The sequence below is a fragment of the Somniosus microcephalus genome, chromosome 19 (genome assembly GCF_052327205.1).
Source record: "Somniosus microcephalus isolate GS21.2 chromosome 19, FLI_Smic_1.0, whole genome shotgun sequence".
NCBI classification, from domain to species: Eukaryota; Metazoa; Chordata; class Chondrichthyes; order Squaliformes; family Somniosidae; genus Somniosus; species Somniosus microcephalus.
The window spans coordinates 27,580,390-27,607,263 of record NC_141005.1 but is presented as its reverse complement, the minus strand read 5'-3'; the positions used below and the strand labels follow the sequence as shown (position 1 = coordinate 27,607,263).

Here is a 26,874-nt window from a genome sequence, read left to right as displayed (position 1 = left end):
AAGATTAAGTTTCAGTCTAAGATTTAGCCTTGGAGTTATGAGGTAAATTAACTTGTTAAAACCAGACTTTCATTGTGGCCACAGTGAAATTCTGGTTGGTGTAAATTGGTGTAGTCCGAATTGAATAAGATAACTCCACTCTGCAAGAACATTCGATAGGTCCCTCTACAATATTTAATTGACTACGGTACTGGGAGCCCTATAGAATGCGGGACTAGAGTTAAACCCTGGAAAGGTACAGGTAGGGAAGGACGAAGAAATCTACCTAGGATACATAATAACACAAGGGAAGAGACAAATGCCCGAAGACAGATGGGAGGGGCATTAGGACCAAGTGGAGCTGCACGCAATCACTGGCTGCATGCTTTGATTTATCACAGTCCGTACTTACAAGCAGCTAGAGAAAACAGCAGGAAGGGACCGCACCAGAAAGGGGAGGGGAGGTATTAGGGCTATTTAATTATTGCCGGAACTTTATCCCAGAATATGCAGAAATGGCCCAGCCTATACAGGATTTGATCAAAGGGGGGAAACCATCCCAGGAGCTGGTGGACTGGGGCCCGACCATGAAACAGCTTTTGAAAAGTGAAACAAGCCCTCGTAAGTGCTCCTGCCCTGGGATTACCAGACCAGAATAGGCCATTCCACATCTATAACTACCACAATAAGGATCATTACAAGGGCAACGGACAGGTTAAAAGGGAAAGTCGGCTAGAAGGAAGCCTATCGGCTCAGGTAGCAGACTTGGTGGCTCTCACCGAAGCCCTGAGGATAGCCAAAGGAAAAAGAGTAAACATATACAGATAGTCGGTATGCCTTTGGGGTGGTGCCTGATTACATGGTAGCCTGGAGTAGGCGAGGATATATGACACCAGGAGGAGGACCCATAAGACACGAGAATATAATCAAGGAATTAGTAGGAGCCTCTCTCCTACCCAAAGAGTGCGCAATAATAAATTGCAGCACACAAGAGGATTACTGACCGACACCAACAGGGCAATGCATGGGCAGACGAGGCAGCTAAGCGGGCAGCTGAGAAAGGGAATCTGACCAATGAAGCCCAAGTGTTCGTGTTTAGTTAAAGTGTGAAAACACAACTGTCGTTTCCGATCAGGAATGTTTATCTAAGTTACGTGAAGTGAGGCAATAATGTTTTGCTCCACCTTCAAAAGCCTGCAAAGGAGTTAACCCTTTCCACTGACAGCTGTTTAAGTTCACCAAGCAACAGCTTCAATATTACTGAATAGAATTTAAAGATATTGGACATTATAAAATTTAAGTTTCTTAATGTTAAGTTAATATTTCCCTACAGTGATAGAAGGAAAATTATGATTTGATAAATGGAAGTTATCTTATAAACTAATTGCAGCACTGTCTCAAATGTCCGGAAGGCTGCTTGGGAGGCTGTCCTGTTACCCAAAGATAAATCTATACAGATAGTTAGAGACATGAGGCCAAAGACCAACAGATTATACGGGATCTAGAACAGGATACACGGGACGACCAGAAGGAGGTCCCAGCAATAGGTAGCATACCAGCCAATACCAGGGCTAGCATCCAGATGGTCAGGACCTTATGAAGTATTAATGAACAGTGACACATGCACTTGTATAGATGAGTCCGGAACGGGTAAAGGAAGGTGGAAGCACTGGATTCAGTTAAAAATATATAACAAAGACAATGAGTAAGCCAGAAATGGTGCCTTTTGAGGAGAGTGAGGAGTATGCTAGAAGGTATAAAGAATGGGCAGGGGAGTTTCTACATATATCAACGATAGGGCTGTGTATGATGATAATGTTATATGCCATAGTTTGCATCTTCAGGTATGTCTGGAGACAGAGCCACAGACCAAGAAATGAACAAGATGTACAGCAGGTTGAACTGATAGAACGGATAAGAATAGAATAATTCTAATTGGCTGGTGACGACCAGCCCCCTTTTTGTAATTACAGGAACACTGGACGTCCGGAATGAGGTGGACGTCCTCGCCTTGATCCTAGGGATGAACATAAGTATTGCCGTTGTCGAGGGGGATTAGTTATAAGGAAAATACTGGATGAGGTGTATTTTAGTGTGACACATAGAGTTATTAAGCTTGCCATTAATATGAGTACTTTTGAGATACCCGCGATGTGTAAAAATCATACAAAACAAATATGGAACTCCCTGTGGGTAAAACAATTAGAGGGTCCACAGGGAAAATCTATCTTACAAAGATGTAAGAAACGGGGAGTATTGGAAATGGCCAGAGCAGGGTATGCGGCCGGGTTAGCAACAGTTAATAGCCTGGACATAGAAGGAGTAAACAAAGGAGTAGAAGAACTACAAGCAAAAATAGAGAAGTTACTAAAACAAGTTACCGGAAATAGCAGCAATTGGCACTGGCAGGAAAACAAACAATAATGCAATTGTTGGGGGTGGAAGAGATAGTAGCCCCCCATGCAGAAACAGTCAATACAATTATTGATCAACTTAATAACGCTTCTCGCCAAACCCATAAGGAACTAATATGTGCCATGTATGGCTCATGGCTATTGTCGAATGCTCAGCATAACATGAGGCAAATAAATAATGGACAGATCCCTGACTGGATTACTAACGAGGATCTGGAACCTTGGATTGACACAAATAAAAGCCTATGTAAGGGGCGTAAAATGGGACAAGTATACCGGGCAGGCAATTGTCTGACCCCATGGATTAAGGTGATTGGCTTTGTACTGGCCATCCCACAACTCCCAGAGGAGGGACAGCCCCTATACCACGTGATTAATATAGGAGAGGTACAAAGGGAGAGTTGGGTTAAATATCATGATGTCCCTACCAAGGCACTTTGGGAAGGGGATGAAGGTAATAAACAGAAGAATGGAACCTTAAGTGGGGTGGTAATGGACGGGTGCCACCACAAGGGAAGGACAAGGGCGTGCACACACCCCCCCACCGAGGGAGACACATCCGAGTGTGGATTTACAAAAACCACCAATTGCACCCTTGAGGTACACCCAAGGGGGATACACCGGACAAGGGTAGCACCGAGGAACAACAGGACATTTTGTGTCACCACAACTGAACAGAAATATGAATATCAAGATATGACTTGTCCCATTTCCCCAACCAAACTTTTGTTTTGATCCAAAAATATCTACACAGATAGGACACCAATATATACACCCACCAAGGCCACAGGAAACGAAAACCTGGTCACTTGATAATATGGGACTTAATAAAGAGGTTGAAACTTATGTCATACCAGAGCCCAAAGTAATTCCTAAGTTAGAGGAAGAGGAAGCTTGGAAAAAATTATGGCAGGAAACGAAGGAAATTTTAAAGTATTATCATAAAATAGAAGAAGACTTAAAGAAACAACAAAAGGACATTAGTACAACATTAGCGGAAACTCCTTGGTACAATAAGATCTGGAACTGGGGGCTAAATGTCGATATACACCCCTGGATAAGGATCATATCACACGTGTTGGTAGTTGTGCAAGGCGCCGTATTAATGATCCTTTTGTTCTTACTTTGTGGATATTGTCGGTGGCGAAAGAACCAAAACCTAGCACAAGCCGTGACCAAACAAATAAAGAAGGAAAGGGAGAAAGAAACACTGTTGCTAACCACCAACAAACAAGGGGTAGGGCGTGAGAAGAATTATTATGAAAACTGTGTTTAGGATTGCGGAAGTATGAGTACTAGACACCCTGGCTTGGTACTACTAGGGCGACGGTACTCATAGCAAACAATCTTAAACTGTAGCATATTGGCCGTATTGGGTCAAAGTGAGGGGGGACTGAAGTAACCAAATTACTATTATACTTTAGTTTTGTAGGTTAGGATATGTATAATGTAGCACCAATGTACAAGGTGGAGATAATGAGTTAATCCATACCCTGAGTTAAACAATATATGGGTCTGTATATTGCATTTACCCAGCTAAGCTTTAAAAACATGATTAAGTGACTTTGAATGCTGAGAAATTAAACTGCAGAGCAACTCGTGGGAAGATTAGGGAGGATGTCTGTTCAGCCAGGCGAGGTAACACATACAAGATAACATACCTAAGAATTTGTTTGTTCGTAAACTCACAACAGGCTTCCATTACATCAAAGTATGGTGGGACTAAGCAGGATGTGCTTGCTTTGCAGAAGCAACCCAAGACAAGGTCAGAATCTGTGCTTTGCAGAGATTGAACGAGGACTGTTATCTTAGGAAAACATGAAACAAGCAAATCACCTCGTTAGAGACAACTGGATGGTTGTAAAGCAATTAAGATGAGGCCCCAGTCACAAAAGGTGATAGGACCAACTGATAACAGAACTGCGAGTTTGTAGGCGGCAGGAAGGATTAAATGTTGCAGTTTATAATTGCCATTTAGCTATAACTCTGTATATGCTGATAAGCTTTGCACCCGCCCCAAGGGCAGGGGTTTGATTTTTGTATAATTGTGAATGTTGCTAGGATATCGGTGGAGTCGGATTCAGACAGCGATCTGAAAGGTTCTCCCCAGGCCTGAATAAACCGTTGTGACTTCAATTAGTTGGTCTGTCTTTCTTACAACAAGCCAGTGATGTCGATCTTGTATATCACTTGGTCCGCACTTTGGGGGCTTACATCAAAACACACAAGAAAATTCACAGTAAAATGATTAAATGCACCCATACAAACGTTTTTGCAAATTCCTACAGTGTTTTCCTCTGGAGGTCTACCTATCTGTCGGGGCCTAGGACTAATGTTTTATCATTGACTGGAAAAATGAATTCTTCAACTGAGCTTTGCTGCCCATTTGTCTACCTTGAAGTTGGCCCAAATGTGAGTGTATGGCTATTCTATATTCATGTGCATTCTTTTACATGGTTTTGCCTGTCACTGGCATCCACTGGGACATTCGATTAGTTAAAAACATAAGTCTTTAATTTAAATTTTGTTGCTGGTTTTCCAAATCTAGAGCTCAGAAATTCGGGAATTTTTGGGCACTTGGGTTGGGGGGAGGTGCAGGGTATAATCCCTGTGCCTGAACGATGAGATATGAAGCTCCCCACATAGTGTGGCTTGGCCCTGTTTTTAACAAAGCTGGTGCAGCGATGGGAGCTGATGCAGCGATGAGAGCCAGCCGGTGAAGATGAGTGCAAGATCAGGCCACTGCTAGCGACACAGCGGCCTTTAAGTATGTAGGTCCAGATTTTAGATCTGGGATCGGAACTAAGGGTCGGGTCTGGGATCGGGGTCGAGTCAGGTTGGGGATTGGGGCTGGATCTGGGATCGAGTCTGGGGATCAGGGTTCTGGGAATCAATCCCTTTAATGTAGGGTCAGGGGGAACACCCCTGCTCCTACTCCTACTCCTCCCAGTTCCACATTCAAGTAAGTTACATAGCTTCTTAGTTGGGCCTAGCAGGCAATCCCTAGACCTGGTTCCCTGAGTTTAACATAGAAGATAGGAGCAGGAGTAGGCCATTTGGCCCCTCGAGCCTGCTTCGCCATTCAATGAGATCATGGCTGATCTTTAGACGGAGTCAGTGCCGCTGCCTCATGGAAAACCAATCTTGGAGAGGGGGTCTTAAGCAGGCATTAGGAGCAAAGGACCTAACACCTGTTTCAGGCATAGGTAAAGGACACATTTTTTTTCCTTACCCAATATGGCGGGCGGCACACTTAAGGCCAGAAATGTGTGCACACTTCCTGCCCACTCATACTAGAGCATTAGCACTTGAAGTAGCGCCTGAGAAATTGGGGCTGTGCAGATCAATTTCTAGGCCTTAAGTGTTCCATTTTTAATAACAAATGGCAATTTATTTTGTTTTTTGAAATTGGCATGCTTGATTCACCTGACCTTTTAATTCTGTTGACCTTCAATTATTTCAGAAATGAAAGTTTTTAATTTTAATTTTGGTGTCCAATCGTAATGTACTTCAAGTCTTTACATAATATTACATAGTATTTACCGCGCAGGAACAGGTCATTCGGCCCAACATGGCCATGCCGGTGCTTATGCTCCACCTGATCCTTCTTCACCCAATCCTATTAACATATCCTTCTGTTCTTTTCTCCCTTATGTATTTATCTAGTTTTCCCTTAAATGCATCTATGCTAGTCGCCTCAACTACTGGTGGTAGCGAGTTCCACATTCTAACCACTCTCTGGGTCAAGACGTTTCTCCTGATTTCCCTATTGGAATTATTAGTGACTATCTTATATTTATGGCCCCTAGTTCTGTCTTCCCCGCAAGTGGAAACATCTTCTCTATGTCTAACCTATCAAATCCTTTCTTTTAAAAAAATACGTGTCGATTTTTAGCCAGTTTCATATCATTCCTTTTATTTATTCAGAGACTAATTCTACCAATCTTCGACCATGAAGCAGCTCAAATACAGTATTTAATTATGATTTTATTGGCCTGCTGCAAGCCTTGATGTTCACCTTTAACAATAAGTGTTTTTTCTGTCAGTTCAATAATATATCTATTACATGATAATGCCATGGAAAATCCACTAGTATACAATATCCTTACAGACAAGTATCTGACTTCAAGGTATCTGGGGCTAGATTTTCAGTATAGACAGTTTTGGGGCGCTAACCTTAGCGCCCGCCCGAAGTTAGCGCCCGCCCCAAAGTAGCGCCCCGTTGCCGGAAATTCAGTGGCTTCGCCCTAAGAGGTTGGTGGAGCGCTAAAAGAGGCGTTCCACTACTATCTTTAGGCGCTAAGCCGGCGGTGCAGAGCGCAACACCCGAGCTCGGGCGCAGCGCACGGCAGACACTCTGGTGCCAGTGAGCTCTTAAAGGGGAAGGGTGCATGTGTTTTTTTCAAAGGCAGAGTCTGGGGGGGAAAACAGCAGGAGGAGGAGGAGGAGGAGGAGGAGGAGGAGGAGGAGGGAAACATAAATACACCGTTCACAACAACACACTGGATCCTTCCACACAACACATGCAGACTGCCTTTTATAGTGCAGGAGGAGTGCCCTTTAATTTGCGCTCCCCAGGGTGTGTTGCGTTCCATTTTACAAACGCTCTGGACGCCAGCCGCACAATGGGGCGGTCCGACTGAAGTTTGGATTCGGGGCGGCCAAAGGGCGTTGCACGAGGATGTGACGTCATTTTCTGCGCGCGCATCCGGGCGGCCGCTAAACTTTGCGCCGGCGCTAACGGGCAACTTAATTTGGGGCGGGGCGCAAACTGCGCTGCGCCCGGGCGCTACACGCATAGCGCCCGAAAATCACTTCTCTTAAGGCGCTAACTGCTGGCGCAAGCAACTGAAAATCTAGCCCCTGATCTTACACTTACTAGCAGTTATTTGACAAAGCAGTTTAATTTCTCTTTACGCATTAACTAGTTTGAAATACCACTTTGTTTATGTTCAATTTAATATCAGAATAATATGCACTGGACTTACCTGGTCTTACAAGCATTTCCCATAAAACGCTGATTTTGTTTCTTTCTGTCAAACTCAGCTTAATATTGTACTTCATATCCTTGCAGTTCACTTCATAGAATGGTTGCTTTTGATTAAACCTGAAGTAGCAGAATTTTATATCCTGTCATTAACAAGAAGTTTGGTAAATTGGGTTGACAGGAAACTACTTTTAATCATAGTACAGTAGGTATAAGTAGCAACAGTAGCAAAAACAAGAATACGGTGCAAAGGAAAATTGGCTGCCGCACTACACATTATAGGGTCAATTTTGTGCTCCCAGTGAGGAGCCGAGCTCGCAGGGAGTGCACAGTGAGAAATCACAGCTGAGCGAATTCCTTACCTGTCTATTTCACTAATTCCTTTTTAGCTTTGCAATTGAAAAAACACTGGAAAGTTATAAGGTCAATTGGAAGCTTTGCTAAAGCAGTGAGTAGCTAAATCGTCCAGTAAATGAAACGATCAGGATATGAACCCTGGTCTGTGTTGCGTTAGCTGACCTTAACTGGGTGGTGGAAGCTACAGTTGGCCTCAGTGCTCCTGAGTTAATTGGGAGGGGGGAAATTGGCTAGGGTTTCCACTGACAATTAGTGACTAGCAACCATTGTTGGAAGTGTACTTTGTGTAAATGACAGGTGAGGACAGGACCGGGCTTGGCTGTAACGTGCTACATGGTCAAACAGGGCTCAGTCATAGAATCATAGGCCTAGAAATTCATTATAGCCACTTTTGGGGCGGTAAAGTCGGGCGGCCGCTAAAGTTTGCGCCTGGCGCAAATTCGAGGCCACATCGCCGATATTCATTAGCTTCGCCTTAAGAGTTTGCTCGAGCGCTAAAACTGGCGATGCACGGCTCTCTTTAGGCGCTAAGCCGGAGGTGCTGAGCGATACCGCCGAGGCCGGGCGCAGCGCAGGTGCGGCCATTTCTTGATTGACAGCAGACACCCTGGCGCCGGCCAGCTCTTAAGGGGGAAGGGTCGACTTGGTCTGCTGCCACGCCCTGGATACTGGAGCCCTCCAGCTAGGCCTGAACACTGCTGCTGGTCCCAAATAGCGCCTCAAAGTATGGAGAAGGCCCGTGAACGAGCGCAGCACTTCTCAGAGCATGATCTGAGGGTGCTGGTTAGCGCTGTTGAGAAGAGACGCCATATTTTGTTCCCAGACAATGGGAGGAAGCCGCCGGCCCGCGTCTACCGGAGAGCCTGGAGGCATGTCGCCACCAGGGTGACATCCAACAGTGAGGTCCCCAGGAGCGCTGTACAATGCCGCAAGAAGCTAAATGACCTCGCCAGGATTGTCAGGGTGAGTACCCTTTCCAGTGTCCTCCTCATCCTTGCATGTGCACCTCACATTATGGGCAAAGGGACCTGAAAGCCCTAATGGCCAGCCCTCATGCAGCAGCTATGGGACAGTCATGAACATCAATTGCACATTGTGCACTTAACACACTGGCCAGGCTATTCGACCATGGGAGGCAGTGCACACAAGATCAGGGCTACACACTGGCCAGGCTATTCCACCATGGGAGGCAGTGCACACAAGATCAGGGCTACACACTGTACTTGGAGGCCGTCCTTTCTCTTGCAGGTCAAGCTGGCCAATAATAAGAGGAGCCGGACTGTGACCGGGGGAGGCGGACCCCAGATCCAGCCGCTCACCGAGCTGCAACAGCGCGTGGAGCGCATCATGGGTGCCCGGGTGATTGGCTCCGTTGCATCTGGAGATGCCGACCCTGTTCTGGGCACCAATGGTAAGGACATCACCTTTTGGACCTCTCTCGTCCCACTAGCGCATCAGATCTACATCCTTTGCCACTGTCCGACCAATGCGCTGAATGCCACCACTCATGCATCCCTCGCTGACGCCCTCTCCTCACTCTAAAGCTACTCTTCTGCCTTCCTGCTTTCAGATGGTGAGGAGGAGGTCCCTGAAGTTGCCAGTGACAGCTCCTCAGAAGAGGAGGAGGAGGAGGAGCAAGAGGAAGGCGGCCCATCAGGGGAACCCTCAGCCGCGGCAAGCCATGCCACTGTAGGGGAGACGTCTTCCCTGGAGGGGAGCGTGGGGGAAGTGTCGGAGGGGAGTGTAGCTCCTGGGACCAGCGGCCTGCAGAAACGCGGGAGGGGGGTAGAAGCTCAGCGGCCTTCTCCCCAGAGGGGGGAAGGGTCGGAGGGGAGTCCAATTGCTGGGCCCAGCGGCGTCCAGCAACGCAGGAAGCGTCGACCAGTTTGGCGGCCTTCTCCCCAGAGGGAGAGTCCGGCCTCCAGTCCGGAGACGGCCAACGCCAAGGAGATGCGCCGCCTCGAGGACATGTCTGCGGACTCGGAGCGCCGGCACACGGAGCTCATGGGGGTAGTGGGACGGATGCCTGAGGCCATCGAGTCCCTGTCTCGGAGTGTCACCGAATTCGGGGCCTCTCTGGCAGCGACTGGCCAGGTGATCAGTGGTGCCGTGCAGTCACTGGCTGCTCTGATGCGGTCACAGAACAGGGCAACACGGGCACTCACTGCTGCCACACTCGCTGTGTCAGCCCGGCATCGCCAGGGCACCCGGCGCGCTGCAGCAGCACAGCGGTCTGTCCCTCGGCAGATTGCTGCGCATGCTGCAGTGCTGGCCCGGGCGAGTGCCAGTGTCTCAGGTGACCAGCGAGCGCCTGCCATCCGCCAGCTTGCCCCCATTCCTCCAGCCACCACTGCCACTCCCCCAGTGGAGCTGCCACGAACTGCTGCAGCGACTGATGCTGGCCAGCCACAGCTGCAGCATTCACCAGCCGGCCCCTCGAGGGCCAGACCTCGTCTAGGCCGACCCCCAAGGGCATCTGCCGTCACGACATGTGCCCCTAAGGAGCCTTGCACCAGCCACTGGCCTCACTTTGAGGAGGAGCAGCAGGGCGTCCAGGGGCCGGCAAAGTTTGCAGAAGGCATCGCCCTCGCGGGACACAAAGTAGAGGGTGTGTCCAAATGTTGTTTTTTTTGGAATGGTTGTTTTTTGAAGGCCGAGGATGAGGCCATTTTTGTTTACATCTTTTGTTAATCCTCCCCAGGTTGTGGGAGTGAGTCATGTGTGTGAGTGTTTTTTGGGGGTTTCGTGTGTTCTTGGTTTTCATGTGGGAAGGGCCCTGAGTTTGTACAATAAACCATTTTATTTATTCACATTGTCCGTGTTTGATCTTTGAAGTGTTTGTTGCCTTAACCGGCCGAGGGCTTGCGCAGCGGCTGCAATCATGTTCTTTCATTGGCACAAGCCATTCCCTGACAGGGGGCCTAGAAGTGACGTTCAATAAGCCGCCGATGGGCGGCCCTTGGACCTTCTGCCTCCCTCCTGGGCTGGTACTCCTCGTCCTCCTCCTCCTCATGCTCCTCCTCCTCAGGTGGTGGTCCAACGTGAGGTGGCAGTGCCTGAGTCCTGCGGATAGCCAGGTTGTGCAGCATGCAGCAAACGACGACGAATTGGGAGACTCGCTCCTGCGGATACTGGAGGGCTCCCCCGGAGCGATCCAGACAGCGGAACCGTTGCTTCAGGACGCCGATTGTTTGTTCGATGAGGTTCCTGGTCGCTTGATGGCTCTCGTTGTATGCCTCTTCAGCAGGGGTCGTGGGCGCGCGGAGCGGGGTCATGAGCCAGGTACACAAAGGATAGCCTTTGTCCCCGATAAGCCATCCTCTTGGGTGAGGCTGTGCCTGGAACATGTCAGCCACAGTTGTCTGTCGCAGGATAAAGGCATCGTGGCTGCTGCCTGGAAAGCGGGCATTGACAGCTAGGGTGCGCTGCCTGTGGTCACACACCAGCTGTACGTTGAGGGAATGGTAGCCCTTCCGGTTGCGGTAATCCTCGGCATGCTCCAGAGGTGCCCGCAAAGCCACATGCGTGCAGTCAATGGCGCCCTGCACCATGGGGAAGCCCGCTATTCTTGCAAATCCCACTGCACGCTGCTGCTGCTTGTCCAGGGTCATGGGGAAGGAGATGAATTGACGTCTCCTTCTGAAAAGGGCATTGGTCACCTGGCGGATGCAGCAATGCACGGCGAACTGGGAGATGTTAGCGATGTCCCCAGCAGTGGATTGGAAGGAGCCGGTGGCATAGAAGTTGAGAGCCACCGTCACCTTCACTGCCACCGACAGAGACGTCCTGCGCATCAGCTGTGGACGCAGATCTCTGTGAAGCAGCTGGCAGATGTCTGCAACCACCTCCCTTCTGAATCGCAGCCTCCTAACACACTGTGCGGCAGACATGTTGAGATAGGAGAACTGCTGGCGGTATACCCTGGGTGGGTAAGGCCTCACTTGGCGACGCCTGTTGCCCCCTCTGCGTCTAGCCAGGGCTGCCACTCTCTCACGGCGTCTGTAAGCCCTTCCGACATAATGCTGAAACTCAGCGTTGGCAGCCAATGCAGCCCCCATAATATGCTGGCAAACACTTGAGATCCCAATGAAGGCAAAGAGAATTGCAAAGCTCTGGCCTGAAGCCAAAAAGACCTGTCCTAGTGTTGGGCCAAAGCAGTAAGCTCTCTTCCTTGGTCTCTCTCCAAAAATCCGTTGCACAAGAGTGAATGCTGCAAAATGGCTGCCCTTTATAGTGCAGGGTAAGTGCCCTTTAATTTGCGCTCCCCGCGGCCCGCCTCGGCTGTGTACCGTTCCACTTCACAGTCGTTAGGGCCGCCCGGCGCACAATGGGGCGGCGCGAGTGAAGTTCCGGTTCCGGGCGCACAAAGGGCGTTGCACGACGAAATGACGTCATGATCTGCGCGCGCAGCTGAGCGCGCGCAAAGACTTTGCGCCGGCGCTAAATGTCTACTGAAGTTGGGGCGAGGCGCAGATCGCGCAGCGCCCGGGCGCTAAGCGCCTAGCGCTCGAGATCTGCTCCTCCTAAGGCGCTAACGGCTGGCGCAGCCAACTGAATTTCTAGGCCATAGAGTCATAATGGCACAGAAGGAGGCCATTTGGCCCATCAAGTCTGTGCTGGTTCTCTATAGAGCAAGCCAGTCAGTCCCATTCCCCCGCTCTATCCCCGTTGCCCTGCAAGTTTATTTCCCTCAAGTGCCTATCCAGTCTCCCCTTGAAAACATTGAGTGTGTCCGCTTCCACCACTTCCGTTGGCAGTGAGTTCCAGGGCCTCACCACTTGCTGCGTAAAAAAGTTTTTCCTCACGTCCCTCCTATATCTCTTGCCCAAAACCTTAAATTTGTGTCCCCTAGTCCTTGTACCATCAACTAGTGGGAACAGCCTTTCTCCGTCTAGCCTATCCAAACCTGTCATAATCTTGTACACCTCTATCAAATCACCCCGCAACTTCCTTTGCTCTAATGAAAACAAATCCATCATCTCCAACCTGTCCTTGTAGCTAAGATCCCCCATCCCCGGAACCCTCTCAAGTGCCTTCACATCCTTCCTAATGTGTGGTGACCAGAACTGGACGCAATATTCCAGTTGTGGCCTAACCAGCGTTTTATAAAGGTTCAGCATAACTTCTCTACTTTTGTACTCAATACCTCTATTTATGAAGCCTAAGATCCCATATGCTTTGCTAACCACTCTCTCAATATGTCCTGCCACCTTCAGGGACCCATGCACATTAATTCCCAGGTCCCTCTGTCCCTGCACACTCTTTAAAACTGTGCCATTAAGTGTATATTGCCTCTCCCTGTTCCTTCTGCCAAAATGCATCACCTCACACTTCTCTATATTAAATTCCATCTGCCACTTGTCTGCCCATTCTGCTAGCCTTTCTATGCCCTGTTGTAGTTGATTGGTATCATCCTCACTGTTTGCCACACCCCCAAGTTTGGTGTCATCGGCAAATTTAGAAATTCTACTCTGTATTCCAATATCCAGGTCATTTATATATATCAAAAAAAGCAGTGGCCCCAGCACTGACCCTTGGGGAACACCACTGTCTACCATCCTCCAGTCTGAAAAACAGCCATTTACCACAACTCGCTGTTTTCTGTCCTTAAGCCAATTCCTTATCCAAGCTGCCACTGACCCACCTATTCCATGAGCCTCAATTTTGTTAACTAGCCTTCCATGTGGTACTTTGTCAAACACCTTCCGAAAATCCATGTAGACAACATCCATTGCATTCCCTTCATCAAACCTCTCTGTTACTTCACCAAACAATTCAGTTAGATTAGTCAAACACGATCTGCCTTTTACAAATCCATGTTGGCTCTCCTTAATTAGCTTAAACCTCTCCAAGTGCCCATTAATTTTTTCCTTGATTATTGTTTCTAAAACTTTACCCACCACTGATGTTAAACTGACCGGCCTGTAGTTACTAGGGTTGTCCTTACACCCTTTCTTGAACAATGGTGTCACATTTGCCGCTTTCCAATCCTCAGGCACATCCCCCGCACCTAGGGAAGATTTGAAAATTATGACAAGCCCTTCCGCTATCTCCTCCTCCAATTCCCTTAGGAACCTGGGATGCACACCATCTGGACCAGGTGACTTATCTACGCTAAGCATACCCAGCCTTTCTAGTACATCCTGTCTATCAATTTTCACCCCTTCCATTGCTTCTACCTTTTCCACTTCTACCGATATTTTGTCAGCATCCACCTCCTTAGTAAACATCGATACAAAGTACTCATTGAGTATTCTAGCCTTGCCCTGCGCCTCTAAGCATATATCACCTTCTTTGTCCCTAATAGGCCCTACCCTGCCTCTTACTACCTGCTTACTGTTTACATGCTGGTAGACAATTTTTGGGTTCCCTTTTCTGTTAACCGCCATTCTACTCTCATATTCTCTGTTTGTCAATCTTATTTTCATCTTCACTTCCCCTCTCAACTTACTGTATTTGATCTGGTTCTCCCTTGAAGAATTCACCTGACATTCATCATATACCCTGTTTTTTTGTTTCATCATCTTCTCTATCTCCCTCGTCATCCAAGGAGCCCTTGCCTTGGTTCCCTTACCCTTCCCTCTTGTTGGAATGTACCTAGCCTGTACTTGGAACATCTCCTCCTTAAAGATCTCCCATTGTTCCATTACAGTTTTCCCTGTCAGTCTTTAGTTGCATTTTACTCTGGCTAGATCCTTTCGCATCCCATTGAAGTTAGCCCTATTCCAGTTTAGAAGTTCCACTCTAGATTGTTCCTTGCTCCTCTCCATTGCTAATCTAAATCTTATGATACGATGATCACTCGTACCCAAGTGTTCTCCCACAGACGCTTAGTCGACCTGGCCCACCTCATTCCCCAGCACCAGATCCAGCAACGCCTCCTTCCTAGTTGGTCCAAGAACATACTGGTCAAGGAAATTCTCCTGAACACATTTCAGAATTCCTCCCCTTCCTTTTCCTTTACCCTAGCATTATCCCAATCAATATTTGGGTAATTAAAGTCCCCCAATATCACCACTCTATAGCTCTTGCATATCTCTGTGATTTCCCTACAGATTTGCTCCTCTACCTCTCACTATTTGGAGACCTGTAGAATACCCCCAATAGCGTGATCATACCCTTTTTGCTCCTCAACTCTAACCAAATAGATTCTGTCCTTGCCCCCTCAAGAACATCCTCCCTTTCCAGCACTACAATGTCTTCATTAATCAGCACTGCCATCCCACCTCTCTTTTTCCCTTCCCTATCTTTTCTGAACACCTTGTACCCTTGAATATTAAGTGCCCAGTCCTCACCGTTTTTAAGCCATGTTTCCATTATTGCCACAACATCATATTGCCACATGGCTAATTGTGCTAGTAGCTCACCAACCTTATTCACCACACTTTGTGCGTTTGCGTACATGTATTCTAAACCCATTTTTGAATTTTTCGTAGTCTTTCTCAGTCTGCTCCTATCTAATATGGTACTACTTCCGCCTCTTGTACTACCTTTTTCTCTAGTACTATCCAACACACTCACTCTTTTATGCACTTTATTCCTCTTTTGTACTCCTATATGCTGGTGCCCATCTCCCTGTCAAGCTAGTTTAAACCCTCCCCAACAGCACTAGCAAAACTCCCCACAAGAATATTGGTCCTGGCTCTGTTGAGGTGTAACCTGTCTGGCTTGTACAGGTCCCACCTTCCCCAGAAATGGTCCCAATGCCTCAGGAATCTAAAGCCCTCCCTGGTGCACCATCTCTCTAGCCATGCATTCGATGGGAGGAATGCATTAGATGGGAGGAATGGACACTTGAGTGAGGTATTCGAGGGCACTCAGTGCCCAGATGGATTATTATTTCAAGGGTTTATCAAAAATACGTAAAATGCTATTTATAACAAGTATTGATTGAATATGATGTCCGATCAAACATCAAGGGGTAGAAATTCATTTGCGCTGCTAAGCCAACAACAACTTGCATTTATATAGCGCCTTTAACGTAGCAAAATGTCTCAAACGGCTTCACAAGAGCGTGATTAATCAAAATTTGATACCGAGCCACAGAAGGAGATAGCAGGACAGATGAGAGATAGGTTTTAATGAGCGTTTTAAAGGAGGGAGAGGTAGAGGTGTGGAGAGGTTCAGGGAGGAAATTCCAGAATTTAGAGCCTAGGCAGCTGAAAGCATGGCCGCTAATGGTGGAACAATTAAAATTGGGGAGCGCAGAGATCTCAAAGGTTTGTAGGGCTGCAGGAGGTTACAGAAATAGGGAGGGGCTCAAAGGGCCAAATAGTCTACTCCTGCTCCTATTTCTTATGAGACCATGGAGGGATTTGAAAACAAGGATGAGAATTTTAAAATTGAGGCATTGCTGGACCGGGAGCCAATGTAAGTCAGCAAGCAGAGGAGTGAGGGGTGAATGGGACTTGGTGCGAGTTAAGTTCCAGGCAGCAGAGTTTTGATTGAGTATGGAGGGTGGAAAATGGGGTGCCAGCCTGGAGAGCATTGGAATAATCAAGTCTCGAGGTAATAAAGGCATGGATGAGGGTTTCAGCTGCAGATGAGCTGAGGCAGGGGTGGAGTTGGGTGGTGTTACGGAGGTGGAAGTAGGCAGTCTTGGTGATGGAGTGGCTATGTGGTCGGAAACTCATCTTGGGGTCAATTACAACACAAAGGTTGCGAACGGTCTGGTTCAGCCTCAGACAGTTGTTAGGGAGAGACATGGAGTCAGTGGCGAGGGAACGGAGCTTCTATCAGGGACCATAGACAACGGCTTTGGTCTTCCCAATATTTAGTTGGAGAAAATTTCTGCTCATCCAATACTGGATGTCGGACAAGCAGTGTGACAATTTAGAGGCAGTGGAGGGTCAAGAGAGATGGTGTTGAGGTAGAGCTAGGTGTTGTCAGTGTACAGGTGGAACCTGACGTTGTGTTTTCCGATTATGTCGCTGAGGGGCAGCATGTAGATGAGGAATAGGAGGAGCCAAGGTTAGATTCCAGATGTAATGGTGTGGGAGTGGGAAGAGAAGCCATTGGAGTACGAGCAGCTAGGCCCGAGGCCCTATTTCGATCCTCTGTCTCCAGAGGCAGCTTGTCCGTGCTGAGAAATCCAATTTGGGCCGCTTTCCTCTCCAGTAGTGTCCCTCGGGTAAGTGCTGGGGTGGGAGGTGAACAAGTGGGGGGCGATCGCGAGATGGCAGCTGCCCTTGGGAGTGCCGTGGAGCTGAGTGGAGCTCTCGTGCTCCTCCTGGCTCCACATGAAAGTTAAAAAAAACTCAGCTTTTATTGGCAGCCACTTGTAAATCTGCATTCATGGCAGGAAAACCTGGGTGGAGCAGGCTTGTCATCTGTTTCAATCATAGCAGCCCAATTTCAGGAAGGTATCCTCTCATTAACATATGCAAGGAGCTTAATGCCTGTTTAAGGCAGCCACCAGCGTGCCTGAACAATCACCTAAACCAGTATGGGGTTGGATGTATTTCAGGTGACTTTGGGGCTTGGGACATAGCCCCACAAAATTGGTCCTTTTTGACCACGTTTTCCACATGGAAAATGACACAACGAGGTCCAATTTCTATCCCAAATATTTTTGTTTAGTGGATAAACGAACTGAGAGAAAATCAACAGAAGAAAAGCATTATAGCATCATTATAATTCTTGTATTATTAGAGAATAATCCTGACTGGCCTCCCCACTTCCACCCTCCATAAACTTGAGCTCATTCAAAACTCTGATGCCCGTATCCAAACTCACACCATGTCCCGTTCATGCATCACCCCAGTGCTCACTGACCCATGTTGGCTCCCAGTCCGACAACGCCTCTTCCTATCTCTGTAACCTCTTCCAGCCCGACAACTCTCTGAGATCTCTGGCCTCTTGTGCATCCCCGATTTTAATTGCTCCACCATTGGCGGCCGTGCCTTTAGCTGCCTAAGCCCTAAGCTCTGGAATTCCCTCCCTAAACCTCTCCGCCTCTCTACCTTGCTCTTCTCCTTTAAGATGCTCCTTAAAGCCTACCTCTTTGACCAAGCTTTTGGTCATCTGGCCTAATATCTCCTTATGTGGCTTGGTGTCAAATTATGTTTGGTAATGTTCCTGTGAATCGCCTTGGGACGTTTTACTATGTTAAAGGTGCTATATAAATGCAAGTTGTTGCTGTAGTAGAATACACATGTGACATCACAAGTGTGTCATAGCTCATTTGAGCCCATGACAAGAATAAATGCAGTATCACACAAGGGTTCAAAGAGTACCCTATTTCTATAGTAGTTTTCTGTGGGTAAGTTTCCCCACTGTTCCATAATTTTATTTCTTCCACCTAACCTGAGACACCTACAGTGGGGAAAGCAGGCATATAGCCTGCTCCAAAGCTGCTGCCAATATCAATGATAGCCAGCCATCAGAATGCTCCAAGGTCCATGTGAACATGACTCTCTCTTCTGATTTTCCTTTCCCACTTCTGGAGATGGTGCAGCTTCGACTTAGCTCCTCTCCAGTTTGATGTGGCTCAGATCAAGCACTTGAACCTGCAACTGTCCCTGCTTCATGCCACTGATGTTGCAGCGCTAATATGCAATGCTATTGCCCTTTTTATTTTTTCTGAGGAACACGTAAGTCATGTTGATGATATATGTGGTGGTTCAGGGAAATAAGTGGAGGATGTGTTTTTCAAGCTTATTCAATGTTAGGACCATTTAGGCTCAGAGGATGAATTACAACTCCGACTGTCCCACAAATGCAAGTACTTGAACTACAACAGCAGATCTGCTGCTTGCTTTAAATCAAAGACAATAAATGCAAATAATCGCTAATGGATTTTGTGGTCTATATAGTCGACTGGTTCGGGAAGCAACAAAGCCACTGAAACAATTTGAAAAAAATTAGTGATTTGGTGATTTTATGGTACTTGCTGGTTCATGAATGGTAACTTTGGGAAAAAATTGAATGATTGTAATGCTTAGCTTTCTTGTTACTTGTTTCTCAATGGTATTTCTGTTACTTTTGATTTGTTCACATTTAATCAATTAAATATTTAATTTAAGTTAACAGATAAGTGGTTATTTGAGCAAATCACAATTATTTTTTATCCTACAGATGTGTGGGGTGCAAAATTCGAATCTGTAGCACCCGTTTATTGGGCGCTTCGAGTGCCCTTAGTGGTCCAAAATGGTGCCCATAGCATCTGCGCACACTTGTGGGGTGAATCGCGCTGGATACCATATTGGTGCGGGCAATGAACGCGGTGAATGCCCGGCAGAAGTATGCAGAGCAAGCAGATCACGACGTCAGTCAGCGTGCAACACTGATTTATTGCTAGCGCTGCCATTTTGGAGCTCAACGTTCCAACGAATGTCCTTTCATAAGCTCGTACAGCTGAACACGCGACTCCCCGCCAGCACTATTTAAAAGGATCATCAACTACTTGCAGGTTAGTTGCTGGTTGATTTCTTCTGCCAGTTGGTACGTGTTTACAAATGCTTGTGCTTTCTTTGTTGTTTGAAGTTGCCAAAGTCTACAGGGAGGGTGTGGCAGGTGCTGAAGGGCTTTTTCCTGAGTTCAAGGCTTCGGCACAAACAGGGGTGCACTAGTAGGAATTCCCCATGGAATACAGAATGACTTGGAGAATGAGCAGAGGGCACACAGAGCAGGACAATCTGCTGAAAGAGGGAGAAGGAGAAGGGGGAGAAGGGCTCTCAGCAGGAGGTCATATCTGCCCAGGGTGTTCAGGGAGAAATTTTCCTACCTGAACCTCAGTGAGGAACAATGTGTGAGAGGTCTGCATTTCAGTAAGGACGTCCTCACTGAAATCTGCCACCTGCTGCAGCCACAACTGCAACCTCAGAGCCAGGGTAAGTACCGCATTGCCAGTGGCTGCGAAGGTGACCGTGGCGATGAACTTGCGTTGGGCTCCTTCCAGGCTGCAGCTGGAGCTATTTGCAACATCTCACAGTTTGCCATCCACTGTTGCGTAAGGGAGGTCATTGACACTCTCTATTCAAAGAGAGCTGACTACATTTCAATCTCTCTTGTCAGAGAGCAGCAGGCGGAGAAAGCACACGCCTTCGCAAGGATTGCAGGCTTTCCAATGGTGCCGGGTACCACTGAATGCACGCAAATCGTTTTGCGGGGGCCGCATGTCAACTCTGCCATGTACCGGAACCAAAAGGGATTCCACTCCCTCAATGTCCAGCTGGTGTGCGACCATAGGCAGCAAATCATGCAGGTAAATGCCCGGTATCCTGGCAGCAGTCATGATGCCTTCATTCTGTGGCAGTCCGCTATGCCATCTGCATTTGATCCACCACGGCAAACCAAAGGATGATTACTGGGCGACAAGAGCTATTCACTGACAACATGGCTGATGACACCGGTACGCAACCCACGCATATGTGCGCAGCATGCATACCGTGAAAGCCACGCTGCCACATAAAATGCAATATAGTTAGCATGCTAAAACAATGCTTCTGCTGCCTGGACTGCTCTGGAGGACCCCTGCAGTACTCGGCAGAGCGGCTGTCAAGATTCATGGTGGTCTGCTGCATACTGCACAACCTAGCCATGATGAGTGCATAGTCTTTGCCACCAGCTATATGGCGAGAAGCTGGGGAGAAGGAGGAGGAGAAAGAGCAAGAAGAGGAGGTGGAGGAGGAGGGGGAGGAAGAGGAAGGGAGGAGGCAATCTAGACAGCACCTTTCTGCCCAGGCTGCCCATGAAGAACTCATCTGAGTGCAATACAGGTAACCGCAACCCCAATTCCACATTCACCAACAGTCCCACACCTTGCCTTCCCTCTGTTACTGACCATATCAAGAAACGGCTGAGCGCACAGGATACAGCAAAGCCTATGGGGCCCGACAACATCCTGGTTGTCATGCTGAAGGCTTGTGCTCCAGAACTAGCCGCACCTCTAGCCAAGCTGTTCCAGTACAGCGACAACACTGGCATCTATCCGACAATGTGGAAAACTGCCCAGGTATGTCCTGTCCACAAAAAGCAGGACAAATCCAACCCGGCCAATTACCGCCCCATCAGTCTACTCTCAATCATCAGCAAAGTGATGCAAAGTGTCGTCGAAAGTGCTATCAAGCGGCATTTACTCACTGATAACCTGCTCATTGATGCCCAGTCGGCTCCATACCTCACTACAGCCTTGGTCCAAACACGGACAAAAGAGCTGAATTCCAGAGGTGAGGTGAGAGTGACTGTCCTTGACATCAAGGCAGCATTTGACTGAGTGTGGCATCAAGGAGCCCTAGTAAAACTGAAGTCAATGGGAATCAGGGGAAAACTCTCCACTGGCTGGAGTCATACGTAGCACAAAGGAAGATGGTTGTGGTGGTTGGTGGGCAATCATGACATTCCCAGGACATCGTTGCAGGAGTTCCTCAGGGCAGTGTCCTAGGCCCAACCATCTTCAGCTGCTTCATCAATGACCTTCCCTCCTTCATATGGTCAAAAATGAGGATGTTTGCTGATGACTGCATAGTGTTCAGTGCCATTTGCAACTCCTCAGATAATGAAGCAGTCCATGCCCGTATGCAACAAGACCTGAACGACAGTCAGGCTTGCGTTGATAAGTGGCAGGTAACATTCACGCCACAGAAGTGCCAGGCAATGACTATCTCCAACAAGCGAGAGTCTAACCACCGCCCCTTGACATTCAACGGCATTACCATCGCTGAATCCCCCACCATCAACATCCTGGGGTTCATCATTGACCAGAAACTTAACTGGACCAGCCACATAAATACTGTGGCAATAAGAGCAGGTCAAAGGCTAGGTATTCTGCGGCAAGTGTCTCACCTCCTGACTCCCCAAAGCCTTTCCACCATGTACAAGGCACAAGTAAGGAGTGTGATGGAATACTCCCCACTTGCCTGGATGAGTGCAGCTCCAACAACACTCAAGAAGCTCAACACCATCCAGGACAAAGCAGCCCACATGATTGGCACCCCATCCACCACCTTAAACATTTACTCCCTCCACCACTGGCGTACCGTGGCTGCAGTGTGTACCATCTACAAGATGCACTGCAGAAACTTGCTGAGGCTCCTTCGGCAGCACCTCCCAAACCCGCAACCTCTACCACCTAGAAGGACAAGGGCAGCAGGCGCATGGGAACACTACCATCTCCAAGTTCCCCTCTAAGTCACACACCATCCTGACTTGGAAGTATATCGCTGTTCGTTCATCGTCACTGAGTCAAAATCCTGTAACTCCCTCCCTAACAGCAGTACCCTCACCGCACGGACTGCAGCGGTTCAAGAAGGCGGCTCACCACCACCTTCTCAAGGGCAATTAAGGATTGCCAAGAAATGCTGGTCTTGCCAGACACGCCCGGATCCCATGAACGAATAAAAAAATATCACAGCATCCGCTTGGCTCAATGCAAAACTAAAAACTTCCACAAAATATACATTCCAAACCAAATTTATAAAACAAAGCATGCCATATTGCATGAAAATGTCAACTAATCACCCTTGTGCATTCCCTTAGTGCCTGTCTTCAGTGTGCCTTTGCCCGCCCTAGTTCTCCGATGAAGTGCTACCCCAGTGGCTGCAGCATGGCTAGTGGAAGGCTGCTGACTTTCAGTGGAGGAGACTGCAGATGGCCTTGGAGGCTGACCTCGAGCAGCTCTGGGCCTAGAAGGCTCAGCTGCGGACAGCACCACCTCGGCATGGCGGCAGAAGTCTGGGCTGGCTGGGTGACTGACTGGCGACAGCAAGGGCACTGGTGGAGTGGCAGTGGTGGGAGGACGAATGCTGTCCTCCTGAGAGAGGATAGCAGGTTCGTGTTCCACGGAGCCACTGCCATTGCCCCTGGGTGGCACCTCAGCAATCCTAGTAATCTGTTTGAAGACAGATTGCTGGACTGCTGTGACACCCTGCAAGCCGCTTTGAACACTGGAAGCCAGAGCCATGATGGCAGCAGTCTGAGCTTGCATGGCAGCAAGCTGACCTTGCAGGACTGCAGTATGAGCTTCCACTGCAACACTCAGATGCTGGGTGGCTGCTGCTTGTGCTGCAATAAAAGGTGAGACATTGGCCATCAGAAGCTGCGTCATGGTTGGGTCCACAAGTGTGCTAATGGAGTTGACCATCATTTCCATGCTGGAAGGGATGGGCCGCAAGCTCTGCACAAAGCCCTGTGCCAAATTACATAAGAACATAAGACGTAGGAGCAGGAGTAGGTCATTTGGCCCCTCGAGCCTGCTCTGCCATTCAATAAGATCTTGGCCACAATGCCACTTCCCTGCCCGCTCCCCAGAACCCTTGACTCCCTTACCTTTCAAAAATCTGTCTATCTCCACCTTAAATATATTCAATGACCCAGCCACCACAGCTCTCTGGGGAAGGGAATTCCAAAGATTCACGACCCTCTGAGAGAAGAAATTCTTCCTCATTTCCGATTTAAAAGGGTGCCCCCTTATTCTGAAATTATGCCCCCTAATTCTAGATTCTCCCACGAGGGGAAACATCCTCTCTGCATCTACCCTGTCAAGCCCCTTCAGAAGCTTATATGTTTCAATAAGATCCCCTCTCATTCTTCTAAACTCCAATGAGTATAGGCCCAACCTGCTCAACCTTTCTTCATAAGACAACCCTTTCATCCCCGGAATCAACCTCGTGAACCTTCTGTGAACTGCCTCCAATGCAAGTACAGTATATCCTTCCTTAAATAAGGAGACCAAAGCTGTACGCAGTACTCCAGGTGCGGTCTCACCAATGCCGTGTACAGTTGTAACAGGACTTCCCTACTTTTATATTCCATTCCCTTTTGCAATAAAGGCCAACATTCCATTTGCCTTCCTAATTACTTGCTGTACTTGCATGCTAACTTTTTGTGATTCATGTACAAGGGCCCCCAGATCCCTCTGTACCTCAGCATTTTGTAATCTCTCCCCATTTAGATAATAATTTGCTTTTTTATTTTTCCTACCAAAGTGGATAACCTTGCATTTTCCCACATTAAACTCCATCTGCCAGATTTTTGCCCACTCACTTAACCTATCTATATCCCTTTGGAGATTCTTTGCATCCTCCACACAATTTGCTTTCCCACCTATCTTTGTATCATCAGCAAATTTGGCTACATTACACTCAGTCCCTTCATCCAAGTCATTAATATAGATTGTAAATAGTTGCGGCTCCAGCACTGATCCCTGCGGCACCCCACTAGTTACAGTTTGCCAACCTGAAAATGACCCATTTATCCCAACTCTCTGTTTTATGTCAGTTAGCCAATCCTCTATCCATGCTAATATATTACCACCAACCCCGTGAGCTCTTATCTTGTGTAGTTAATTTTTATGTGGCACCTTATCGAATGCCTTCTGGAAATCCAAATACACGACATCTGCTGGTTCCCCTTTATCCACCTTGCTCCTTACATCCTCAAAGAATTCCAGCAAATTTGTCAAACATGATTTCCCTTTCATAAAACCATGCTGACTCTGCTTGACTATAATGGCCCAGAAATTTGGGTTGGGGGCTTCCCGCGGGTGCAAGCCCCCGACCTGCACTTACCTACCGCGCCGGCCGTTGAGCTGTGGACCTGCATGGGATTCCGATCCTGGGCCTCCTCCAACTGCCGGCGCGCAGTGCTTGCGTATCCCAGGGGCGCAGTTAGTTCGATGTGTCCCCTGGGATCACATGGGCCGTGGAGAGCCAATGGTAGCAGGGAATGCTTCATTCATAAGTTTGACAGGAAGACCTGTCAAACCTATAAATACTATAAGCCCCAAAACATCACTAAATCTTCAAATACATTTTTTAAAAATCACATTTTAAAAATAAACTATAAATTACATGAAATAATTATTTTAAACAATAATTTAAATTTTTGAAAAAATTAATTACATTTTCTAACGGGGCTAAAAATAAACTTACCTTTCTTTAAAGTATTTAAAAATAATAAACCTGTGGAAAAAATGTTTTAATTTTAATTAATTCACCACTTACCTTGTAAAAAGCAGGCCTTGCGACTGCTTTTTACATGTCTAACTTCTGGAGACTTACCCTCCCGGGAAAACCTGCAAAAAAACCGTAAGTTCGATGCGCACGTGCTGCCTCTCCGGCGCACGCGTTCGACTTCTGAACCCCTTCTTTCAGGGGAACGGAAGTGCCGGTTTCCCGCGCATGCGCAGCGCATGCACAGCACCGGCACTTCAATTGGGCTTATGGGTGAGTACCCCATGCGTACTCACCCGTGGAGGCCCGAATTTCTGGGCCATTATGATTTTCTAAATGTCCTGCTACCACTTCCTTAATGATGGGACTCCAGCATTTTTCCAATGACAGATGTTAGGCTAACTGGTCGATAGTTGTCTGCTTTCTGTCTCCCTCCTTTCTTAAATAGTTGGTGCAGGACTCCTCCATACTCTTTGACATTGCATGCAGGCTTTTTGGCAGGCTTACCAATGCACCAAGCATTTCATTGTGCATACCCACCAGCCTTCTTCTGTAGCCTGCCACATCAAAGTCCTCATCTGAGTCCTCTACAGCAGAACTCATGTGCGACCTCGCCCTCCGGTGAGCTGGCACCTGTGCTATCCTTGTTCCTGCCTTGGCTGCAGGCCACTTGTGCCCGGTGTCTCACCACGTGAAGATTCCGCCTCTATGCTATCCTCTAAATGATGCGCAGTGTCAGTATCTGAGCTGGTGCCTGCAAGTGTTAAATCGATTTGGCGGTGTGTCTTCATCTTCATTGTCTTCTTGCTCTTCCACCACTGCCTGGCCAGGTTGCAGTTCTTGGGTATCTCAAAGGAGAAAGGCACAAGGGTAAGGTTGTGGTGAGGGGAGGGGGAAAAGCAAGAGGTGCTGCTTACACCATCTGCAGCTTGTAAATCAGAGAGATTGTGGGATGAGGGGCAAGTGGGATGTGGGGCAAGTGGGATGTGAGAAGGAGGATTAGGTATGAGGATACCGTCATCTTCTATGGTTTCAGCCCCACTGCTGGCCACGGCCTCAGCAATGGCCGTCTCAATAATGGCCTGCACCATCTCCTCCATGGAGGTTAGGAGATGCAGTACGACTGCCACCCGCTGTTTAGCTCCTGCTGCCTTTGGTTGTGTGTCACCTTGTCCTGAAGAGAGAGGGAAGTGTGTCAGTAAGTGTGGTGCAATCAGTTTGTGTGCTGTGGCTGTCATGGTTTAATAGCTGGCAGTGTGTGCAAGCTGCGAGTTGTGGGTGTGAGGCTTGCAGCAGACAACTCGTAGCTTGCACACACCACCAGCTATTAAACCATGACAGCCACAGCACACAAACTGATTGCACCACACTCACTGACAAGGAAGGAGAAAAGCAAAAGTGGAAGGCAGGGAAATCAAGTGTGTAAATCAAACAGGGCCACAGTAAATAATAATTCTAAAAGGACTAAGAGTGTTAAAAAAACAAGCCTGAAGGTTTTGTGTCTTAATGCGAGGAGCATTCGTAATAAGGTGGATGAATTAGCTGCGCAATAGATGTAAACGGATATGATATAATTGGGATTACGGAGACATGGCTCCAGGGTGACCAAGGCTGGGAATTCAACATCCAGGGTTATTCAATATTCAGGAAGGACAGGCAAAAAGGAAAAGGAGGTGGGGTAGCATTGCTGGTTAAAGAGGAGATTAACACAATGGTGACATGGAATCTGTATGGGTAGAGCTGAGAAATATCAAGGGGCAGAAAACGTTAGTGGGAGTTGTATACAGACCCCCAAACAGTAATGCTGAGGTTGGGGATGGCGTGTGTAATAAGGGCACAGCAGTTATCATGGGTGACTTAAATCTACATACAGATTGGGCTAACCAAATTAGTAACAATACTGTGGAGGAGGAATTCCTAGAGTGTATACGGGATGGTTTCCTGAACCAATATGTCGAGGAACCAACTAGAGATCAGGCCATCTTAGACTGGGTATTATGTAATGAGAAAGGATTGATTAACAATCTTGTCGTGCGAGGCCCCTTGGGGAGGAGCGATCATAATATGATAGAATTTTTCCTTAAGATGGAGAGTGAAGTAATTGACTCAGAGACTAGGGTCCTGAATTTAAATAAAGAAAACTATAATGGTATGAGGCGTGAGTTGGCTAGGATGGGTTGGGGAACGTTACTTAAAGCGTTGATGGTGGATAGGCAATGGCAAACATTTAAAGATCGCATGGATG

General features: G+C 47.8%; 1 protein-coding gene across 2 annotated transcripts in view; it reads right to left on the bottom strand.

Moving 5' to 3' along the window:
- LOC147104265 (caspase recruitment domain-containing protein 8-like) overlaps positions 1 to 26,874 on the bottom strand; it is a 224,699-nt gene that overhangs the window by 9,924 nt on the left and 187,901 nt on the right. The window contains exon 18 of one of the 2 annotated variants that reach the window (XM_085961449.1): positions 7,382 to 7,523. In XM_085961449.1, coding sequence (XP_085817575.1) covers positions 7,382 to 7,523 — 142 coding nt within the window. Of the gene's footprint in view, positions 1 to 7,381; positions 7,524 to 26,874 lie in introns of those variants that run through there. The other variant, XM_085961450.1, reaches the window with a different exon arrangement.